The sequence below is a fragment of the Nymphaea colorata genome, chromosome 1 (assembly GCF_008831285.2).
Source record: "Nymphaea colorata isolate Beijing-Zhang1983 chromosome 1, ASM883128v2, whole genome shotgun sequence".
Taxonomy (NCBI): domain Eukaryota; kingdom Viridiplantae; phylum Streptophyta; class Magnoliopsida; order Nymphaeales; family Nymphaeaceae; genus Nymphaea; species Nymphaea colorata.
In genome coordinates, this window is record NC_045138.2 from 40,076,329 (window position 1) to 40,086,057 (window position 9,729).

Here is a 9,729-nt window from a genome sequence, read left to right on the forward strand (position 1 = left end):
TATATATATATGTATAAGAGAGAGCGAATTAAGCATGGTTTTGAATAATAAAAACAGGAGCCTATACTTATGCCCAAAAATAAAGAGAAAAAGGAAAGACTGTGTAAACAAAATTTTGCTTCATTCTTGGTGGATTTATCCTTGTAATCGATAAGGTTAACGAGTCATGAAGAAAGTCAGTTGGAATTCTTGAGATAAGATCGACGGTGATGTGGATATAAATCATTCTGAGTAGACCAAGTAGTGGCGGATAGTGATATACACTCTTTAGTATGTCACTGTATGAGCTCTAAGTTTGACCCATCTTCGCTAGAAGGTGTAGCACAAAAGAACAAAAAGTCCCCTTTACTTTGATGACTTGAGATAAATTCTGCACGTCATTCTTCCAATACTTCAAAAAGCGTTTTAGCAACTCAAATATATCATCATCACTGACCTTTTCTCCGCCTTCTTTTTTCTCTGTCACTATCTCCTTTTTTTTTCCCTCCTGCAGCCATACTTCTCTCCAAGATGGATAAATCTTGGAAAGGAAAGGAGACTTGAAAACTAGTCTTTTACTCATTTCCCATATCTGTTAGTCCTAATTCCATGTGGACTAATGGAACATGATGGGCCGGTGGGGAAAGCATTAAAATATTGCACATAAATGATCCTTTAACACTAAGTTTTACGTAGGTGAAGGCCTTTCATATTTTATTTGACTTAAAATCACTATTGGGTTATTGTTTAATGCTCTTCGGACGAATATATCATCCCATTTTGCAGCATCCTTGAACATCATTTATGCATCTAGTTTTCCTTTCTTTCTTTTTTAGGTAAACGAACCCAATTGTAGTTAAAGCAAATATATCTAATTCATCATATAGTATAAGTATTGATAATTAATCTGGAGTGTCATATTTCCTCGCTTTTTATAACCTCATCGGACCGGTGCTGCGGATCTCTTATCTTGTTTGAATCTGAAACACGGTCCTCGTTGTTTCTAGTTTGACAAGAATATCTTTCTTGAAGCAGTGGAAAACTTCAATAACAACACCTCATGACCATACAAAGGTAACCAAGTAGTGTGAACACATCGTTGCTTTTAGTGGTGCGTTAGCCATTTGAATTGACTGAATGCAGCTGATGTTGAATATCACATAAGAGGTTACGTGTTTGCTTTTAAACTAAGTCCGTAGTAGTTTTTATCCGTGGGACTTTGCTGCCCCCTAGAGGGCTCTGTTCTAACTTGTTTCAGAGAGGGAGAAAAGGCAGCCCTTTAGATCCTCCATCAGTTCTCAGAACCGTAGAGCAGATGTTACGTATCCCTGTTGTTCTAGTTTATCCTGCCAGAATAAACATGATACAAGTCTCTGGCTTTTCTTATTTCAGGGAAACCGATCGAATTCAGAATCTCTCCGTTCAATTTTAATCAGAAACCTTGACAGCAGCTTTTTCTCTATTCCAGCGGTCTCAAAATTGAAAACTTACAACAAGATGGAACCCAATTGCCACAAAACCAGCTTTCCAATATGTGTATATGAAAGAAAAGCCCGACAATAGAATGCAACACGACTGCCCAAGACGGCGATGCAGTTAATTACAAATTTACAGACTATACAGAAAACTAATTCGGCAAAATTGGCAGTCTGTCTATGTCAGGACTACTTTTTGTGTAACCGGTACTGTTAGTGTCCACATCATTTTCAGATTCGTTACCAGGTTCATTGGCACCAACTTCTTTCCCGTGATATGGAAGAATTCTCAGTCGCATTTTGTGCTCCTTTCCAACTTTCTCTGAACTTAGCCGGTAACTTTTTACAAGATCCATTTGCATGGCAATGATCTTTGTTGGTCTTGGAAGCAGTTCCACCTGCTGTCCTTTCGGGATTACAATGTGCTCGATGGCTAGTCTGGCTTCCTGCTTACAACAAAGCAGTTAGAAATTTGGTTTAATTAATAAACAGCATCTCTGATTATAGATTACCTAGTTAAACTCATTCCTCCTAGAGTATAAAAACATGCAATACATCCTCATTCCTCACCTCTAGGGCATCAACTTTCTCAGGTGATGTGCCATCAGGTTCATCAGTAAGCTTGCTTCCATAATCGAAGTCATAAGACAGTTCACTCATTATTTTATTTATAGCTTTTGTTATATGCGTAGCAGATGATGACTGCAGAAAGCATCAGATTCACATGATTCAAGCCATGACCATGAAAATGCTTATCGATTGTAACTTCTAAAATGATCAATGCTTCAAGACATTACCTTTGTTGCATGAATGGGAATGTCAAGGGATCTTGCTACTCCTTGGATGCGTGAATTCTTCAGCTTGGATTGCAAGGCAAGCAACGCATTTGCTTTGCTTATATCATCAGTTAGATTTACGAGGTCCTCAAGCTGTAGAAGTTTGAGTGCTTGCAGAATGTTTGACTCAACAAGCTGAAAAAGACCACATGCACCTGGGTAAGAAACTTTCACCTATTACTTTATTATTCTCAGTAGCTAATGCATCTCAACCACGATTAGTGCAAGTATAATATAGATACACGGTTAGCCTATAGCAACATATGCACTCATGCAAAGCATGAGGAAGGACAACTAAATATATGTTTTCCAAAGCACATGGCCAAGCTCAAGATAATAAATAATGTTCTGTAAGAAATTTTTCTTACCCCGTATACATAAAGATAGATGTGGATGTTCTTTGTGTAGGAATCCTTCACCGTATTTGTCGTATTTTCAGCAATAGGTTCCTCACGTGCAATATCCCTGCCATCTATCTCACAATTATTATCATCAGTAATAGTTCTTTTTTGTTTCCAGGTTGTTGCATCATGTGAAATTTCACTGTTCAGAGTACTAGGCCCTTCACGTGTAAATGGTTTTGCATTTAGGCAGCGGACCTCATAAGTGGGGAAACGACCTGTCACATAAAACAGAAGTTGGAAAACGTGAGATCAAAGATTTGAACAAACAACTGTTACAAATTGATCATCCATCCTAGCAGTCAAAATTTTACCCGCAAGAAGACTATCAACTGTTTCTTCCAGATTACGATGGACTCGCAGCTCAGTTTTTGACATAATTTCCACACCACAGTTAAATGTTGCTGGGCCTTTTCTCTCAAGGATGGACTTTTGGACGCCTCTCCTTGTGGCCTCTTCATCGCCAAGTGTCACACTCTTCAATTCATGCATAAAAGCAAAAGATCAGAAAGTAAAACTTTCCTTTCTGCTTCACTTGATATTTCTAAAAACATCAATGCAATTGTAACCACCTATATCACAGTTTCAACTTTCATGTATAGGTAGAGTACCAATCAATGTAGTAAAAATCAGTTCCTAACACCAGATTCATCAATTCAGCTGAATCAGTTGTGAATCAGGAAAAATATTTTAGAAATCATTCAAAATACATGAAAATAATATAAATTAATTAAGCATATAAAAAAATCTTAAGATATTTTGAAAAAAAATTAAAAGCTCATATGTGACACCCATGAATCAGCCAGAAAATTGAATTGGTTTGCCACCAATTCAATTTGAATCAGCTGATCCAGGCCAATTCTGACAATATTGGTACCCATGAAGAGAATATGAGAACAGACTGACAAAATGTAAGTATATATATATATAAACACACATACACAGGAAATGGGTTCGACCTTTCTTTTCTCTCCCACTGTATCACTTTTTTCTCCCTTCATTTTTTTATTTTTTCCCATCCACACAATCATCCTCCCTGCCTTAGGAATGATGGATGTTAGGTAGAGGGAGGAGACCTGAAAAACAGTCCACTTGGTTCTGGTTTTAGTATTTTACACATTTTCCATAGGGGTGAGAGTGAAACGCCGTGTCATGCATGTCAGCACCATCCCCAGCACAAGATACTCCCTATCTCATGTACTAAGTGCCAACTGCCAAACCTGCACCAGCACCACGTCCCATCCACACGCAGATGCATCAAGCATACAGAAATGTCCAATTTAATATGTATCATATGTATCATACAGTTAGGTTTCCTTTGGACCTAGTCTCCGTCAACATGACATAATAGTTACAAATTTGTAATTTCCAGTATGTTCATCCTTGTGCTAAAATTTTGGTACCTCCTTTCATGTTCAAAATTTTCCTCGCCTATAATGTACTCACCTGTCAGTTCAAAGAAATGTCGAAGTTCAGGATGCTCTCCTCAGAGTATTATCTTCATGTCTAATCCTAATTTGTTGCCCCTTAAATTAATAGATCACATAATCATGACAAAAGAAAATAAGTGACCTAAAGTAGTTACCATACAGACTCCTAATAATGGAATGTGTATTTCTAGTGCTTCATATGTCAGCTACTAGACTACTACTATATGATGTTGAATTTGCATTTCGATATTAACCTGAGATTTGTTTGATTGCTATAACAAGTATTGATGTAGTACTTTCTACTCTAGACAACCAGAGCCCTTGAGGTCTTAACTATCCCTGCTTTCGGATAACTAGTGCATAAATAGAAAAGCAATGCCTTGTTATTGTTTGCATTGGATGTGATGTGCTAAAAAAATGCAAAGGAAATAAAGGAACATTTCTTCCATTACTCTAAGGGGCAGTGAAGTCTTTCAGGCTCATTAGTGGCAACTACTAGATTTGCCTGTCAAAAGAAAAAGGGAAAGACAACTTGAAGCCTTCCAATCCAGAAAACTTTTACCGTGGCAGGCAATCCAAGATGACACACAACATCATTCAAACTAGAATAAGGCATCCTGCATATCTCTTCGTGAACTTTGATTGACAACAAGAAACATAGTAAGTCTGACCTGGGATGCACTTATAATGAACAGTCAATAAAGACTAAATGTTCAGCAGCCACTTTACTTGTATTCCTCCCACAAGAATGTCCAAAGAAGGGTTCATGACTAAGTTCTCAAATGTCACGCCATGAGCTGTTGCAACAAGCTGAATTCCACGCTGGGCAATTGTACTGGCTGCAAGTGCCTCAAGCTTAGTACCTATTTCATCTATTACAATCACTTGAGGCATGTGGTTCTCCACTGCTTCGATCAAAACCTGGGACAAGTGCACAGAAAACATCAGCTAAGAAACTTTCAGTTGACACCATGTATTCAGCCACTTGGTAGGATGAAGTGTTTAACCAAAAATTAAATTAAATTAAATAATATAAGAATCAAATAAATTAAGAAAAAATTAACATTTGTGTGATAGTTAGTAAATAAACTAAGTTGACTAAAAGAAAAGAGGCATAGTTTGTGAATTTGACCAGAAGTGCTCTGAGAAATTGTTTAAAAGGTTCAAGAGAAAACTACATAGCTGCATGTTGTCGTAATGTTTATTGCTTGTTGTAACTGTTCGCAAGCAATAAATTCTATAAAGTCTCAAAAACGCATTTGCACAACAAAAATTCATGAAGACATTGATATATCTCTTCATCTGTGTTCATGGCATAATAGTGATCTGTTAGTTAAAGTAACTGGCTAATGCATCTTTTAGCCATCTAGTAAGCCCACCATCTAATTTAACTATAAGAGAACTATTAATGAACACAAGGTCTTGCTTTGTATAATCTTCCTTAATGTTTATGGAAACAAAATAGAGGAATTTTACAAAAAAATGGTGGAAAATGTGTGTGTGTGTGTGTGTGTGTGCAAGAGAGAGAGAGAGAGAGAGAGAAGGTTCTGCCCTTGTATTTGAAGAAAGAAATTGTTTTTAACTTTTTACTTTAATTTATGAAAGCTGAATAAATATCAAATTTCCATACTAAAACTACTTACTAGTTATAATATTTGCCATGCTTAAAAAAAATAAATTAAAATGAATAACTTAAATAAAGTAAATTAAAATTAAAATTCAAAATTGAAAGAAAATAGGATAGCAAGGAGTTATATGCAAAAACGTCTAAGCCTCTTCACAACACTTTTGAGAAAGAACTTGCCAGTGAGTAGGGACGTAGTTGATTATTGTGTGTTTGTATGTACAATAGCCTATATAAGTTCAATTAGACTGTTCCAAATCTTAACTTCTTTTAACTCTTTCCTTGAGAATATTGTTGTGCTAAAATGTGTAGTACATACAACATTTAGTTACACTTTGTAATTGACTCCAAGATGGCTGGATGCGGTGGGACTTTAGCCCTGAAAAGATGAAACTAATGCCCTTTTACTTAATCCAACTGCCCTTCTTGCACTCAAATCTTTTATATTCTGCAAGGATCTCACTGCCCCTCTGCTAGAAGATTCACAAGTTCCATAATTCCATTAACTCATGTTACGCAAATGCACCTAAAATAACTGCAGAGTATACATTAGGTGAAAGTAACATAATTCAATCCACATGTTGATAACCTTATGTTGCATATCAGCATTTGGAACTTGCATTCTGCGAGCACCACCAATACCTGCATGAGGAATATCTCCATCACCGCCTATTTCATTTGATGTATCAACAATCATGACCCGTTTGCTATAATCATCAGCCAGCATTCTAGCAATTTCTCTGCACAAAATCAAGGATTCGACAATGCCAAGATGAACTCTTCATGTTCACATAATAATGTAGGGTCGTCCTAGAATACAACCACGTAATCCTCAAGGAATTGAGGAAAAAATTAGCAAGTAGAGCCAACTGTCCAAAAGGAAGGGAAAAAAGGACAAAGGACATGAAAATAAAAACGAACTGATAAAACCAAAAAACACATAATTTGACAGATTTCGAGTCCAAATCAAGATAAATGCACCAGGATGACCAAAACTCTTTTTGGTTGATCAAATAATATAGTACCTAATGAGCGTGGTTTTTCCAACACCAGGTGGGCCAATTAGTAATAGAGAAGCTCCATCTTTTACCAAGTCCCGCACCATATTTGCACTGCCAGTCACTGCTCTTCCAACTCGACAGGTCAAACCTACAATTACACCCTTCCGGTTTCTTATAGCGCTTACACGATGTAAGGTTCGACTGATTCCAGCACGGTTGTCATCAGCAAAATCACCAACCTGACACGGACAAACCACATATCAGACTAGAGTCCACTTCTTGAAGCACGCCTCTGATTTTCTTATTAGAATTTACTGAAATTTGTAAAAAAGGAGACGCCCTAAATTAGAGAATTCCATGTATGCCACAATCTCAAAAGATGTTACTTAGCAAATATTAAAACTCTACTCTGCGGAGTGCGGAGGTCCCTTGGAACGAGAAGTGGAAGAAAAAAAAAAAAAACATATGTGCACCAACTTACGTCTTGCCCAGTAAAAAAGGAAAATAACGAATTGAACAATTTTTGTTCACACAAAATCCTCCAGAAATTTCAATGGCAGATGACGAAAAATAGCAATTCTCATCTTCCCATCTACCAAACTATTCCATCCATCTCCAGAAAACAAAATCAGACTTCTCAACAGCCAGGCGAACAAGACGAATCCATGAGAAGCAAGTTCACGACGTCGAACACGAGTTTTAATCTGAATAGTTAGTTGAGCATTTTCTTTCGTAAATAACGAGTTAAGATTACGGATTCAATCAGCTCACTGCACTCGGGAATCCAATCGAAAAGCGAAATAAACAGGTTACGCTGAGACGTTAAAGACAATTAACTCAAGATGCCCCAATTCGCATGACGGTATAACACTGCATACAATTTTATCGTGGAGGAATTGGAGGCAGGGTGGATCGAGCTTACCAAGGATGTGGCTTGCTGCAAGTCTAAGAAATTGACAGGCGTCTCGGAGAGGAAGAAATCGCCGGAAGGGAACCGGGCGAGCGGCCGCCGGCCCAAATCCATTACCACCTCGATCAAGTCAAGGAATTCAGGGTGCTCGCGCAGCTTCGCTCGCATAGAATCAGGCAGAAGCTCCAAGAGCCGATCCAACTCCGCCTCGAAACCGCTCGCCGATACCGCCGAACCGGCAGAACCATGGTGGTTGTTCTTGGCGCACGAGAGTGCGAAGATAGCAGTACGACATGGTACGTCAGAAGAAGGGGTAAGAGGGGCCGAGGAAGGGAGATTGCAACGGCTCAGAGGGAAGGGTGAACGGAGGAGAGGTGGCGCTTTCAGATGGAGACGAGAATGAAGGTGGAAAGTATGGATTGAATTGGGCGGGAGAGACGATGGCGGGAATTGGCAGGAGAACATCGAGGTCAAGGGCTTCACGCTGGTTGGCCGCCGCTATTTTCCTAGTACGTGGTTCCTTTGGTTGGCTTCTCGCCGGGTGAGGCCCCGGTCGTCGGCCTTCTCCGCCAGCGATAAGGCACCAGGCTCCAGCTACCAGACGAGCGCCCACCCGGCAAGAAACAAAGCATAACCAGGCCACAGTTGTCTTCACGATTTGGCTAACGGCTCTGCCCGGTATCCAGCGGTCTGGATCTGGTTCAGCACGAGCGGTCTGCGTTCCCGGTTCCAACGCCCACCCAAGCCGGGTAGTTAAGGTTGTCTGTATCGCCGGTTCGCGCCTGGCGGGTGTCCCGCAAACAAAGGACGGAGAGTTACACGAAAGTCATACCGCCCTATTATCCTATAAGCTTTGAGCAATACAAACATGGACGGCTTCACGCTTGGTACGTCTTGTTCTAAAAAATTGTCCATCTTAGAAAAAATTTTATTGGAAAAAATGTTCTTGGACAAGCATGACGAATATTTCATTCTAAGATTGAAGGCGAGGGTTACACGAAATGTTCTTGAAAATATGTGAGCATACTTTGGTGGGAAAAATGCGTCAACCAAACATTGTCTCCAATGAAATTTCATCTCGCACGCACGGGTGCTAAGTGATAAAAGAAAGAAGAACTCATCTTCTTTTTTCTTTTTTTATTACATGTATAAGACCGAATCCATTCCATTTTAAAAAAGAAATACTAATTCTTAACTTTCCGAGTAATCTTCCAACAATGGTTGTGAATGATTGACTGACTTTCTCAATCTTTTCGACCTTGGTTCCGTAAGAGCAAGTCAGAAAGATTGAAAAATAGAACCATCTTATTCGATTCGTTCACAATAGCTATGAGATGATCATGTTATGGTGATATTTGTGTCGACGATATTTCTTTGCAAAATTGTGCTTAATTTCATATGTGGCAATTTTACCAAAATCTCTTTGTTAGTTGGAGATATATATATATAGTTACTTATTTGATATTCGAATTTCACTAACCTTCCAGTATAAGTGGACTTTGCAATGGAAGTGTCGGCAGATCAAGTTTAATGGCAGTAGTAGTTTACGAGATTCGTTCTTTTATTCCAAAACCATTTGAGAAGGATCAATTATACTCAACCTTCTCTCTAACTATAAACCCATTTGATCAGCTTTATATAAGAAGGATCTAAATGCTAGCCCCTTCCAAATGCTATCATTGATTCCCATTGAAGGCGCTTGGCGGTAACAAAAAATACTGCAATCTTTGAAATGCAACATTATCTCATAAATGTCTCCTAAACATTAATATTCATGTAACATTAATTCTCATGTACAGTTTTCGATACTCAAATTTGAATTCTAGCATGAAAACTTAATCAAATTAATTATGACAGGGTTTCCTTTCTTTTTCCTTGCATCCAAACAAGTTTTTTTTTTTTTTGTTCATTTCTCTCATCTTTAATTAGGGAACCAAATAGAGCTTTTTACCACCCTTTCCCTCCTTTTCCCTGATTTTCCTTCCATCCAAACATGGTGTAAGTCAAACATGAACGTCTTGTACATTTTCCATGCATTTCACCTCAGATAGAGGTGAGCCGATTTTGGGCATT

The 9,729-nt window shown here is 38.5% G+C and overlaps 1 protein-coding gene across 2 annotated transcripts; it reads right to left on the bottom strand.

Moving 5' to 3' along the window:
• Positions 1-1,340: 1,340 nt before the first annotated feature.
• LOC116264401 (protein SEEDLING PLASTID DEVELOPMENT 1) lies at positions 1,341-8,408 on the bottom strand. 2 transcript variants are annotated; one of them, XM_031644597.2, is made up of 9 exons: positions 7,669-8,406; positions 6,771-6,985; positions 6,335-6,485; positions 4,851-5,042; positions 3,006-3,168; positions 2,659-2,909; positions 2,252-2,425; positions 2,025-2,156; positions 1,341-1,900 (listed from the first exon to the last, which is right to left on the bottom strand). In XM_031644597.2, the coding sequence occupies exons 1-9, from the start codon at positions 8,119-8,121 to the stop codon at positions 1,607-1,609; spliced, it is 2,025 nt and encodes a 674-aa protein (XP_031500457.1). In that variant the 5' UTR covers positions 8,122-8,406; the 3' UTR covers positions 1,341-1,606. The 2 variants fall into 2 exon arrangements, with proteins under 2 accessions (XP_031500457.1, XP_031500465.1); XM_031644605.2 differs by lacking the exon at positions 2,025-2,156 and having other exon boundaries at positions 7,669-8,408.
• Between the last annotated feature and the right edge of the window lie 1,321 nt (positions 8,409-9,729).

Excerpts from the sequence above, each read along its gene's own strand:
- LOC116264401 (XM_031644597.2), bottom strand. The coding sequence starts at position 8,121 with ATGTTCTCCTGCCAATTCCCGCCATCGTCTCTCCCGCCCAATTCAATC. Across the intron at positions 6,486-6,770 it reads GGAAAAACCACGCTCATTAG|AGAAATTGCTAGAATGCTGG; the intron begins GTACTATATTAT and ends GATTTTGTGCAG. Across the intron at positions 1,901-2,024 it reads AGAAAGTTGATGCCCTAGAG|GAAGCCAGACTAGCCATCGA; the intron begins GTGAGGAATGAG and ends TGTTGTAAGCAG.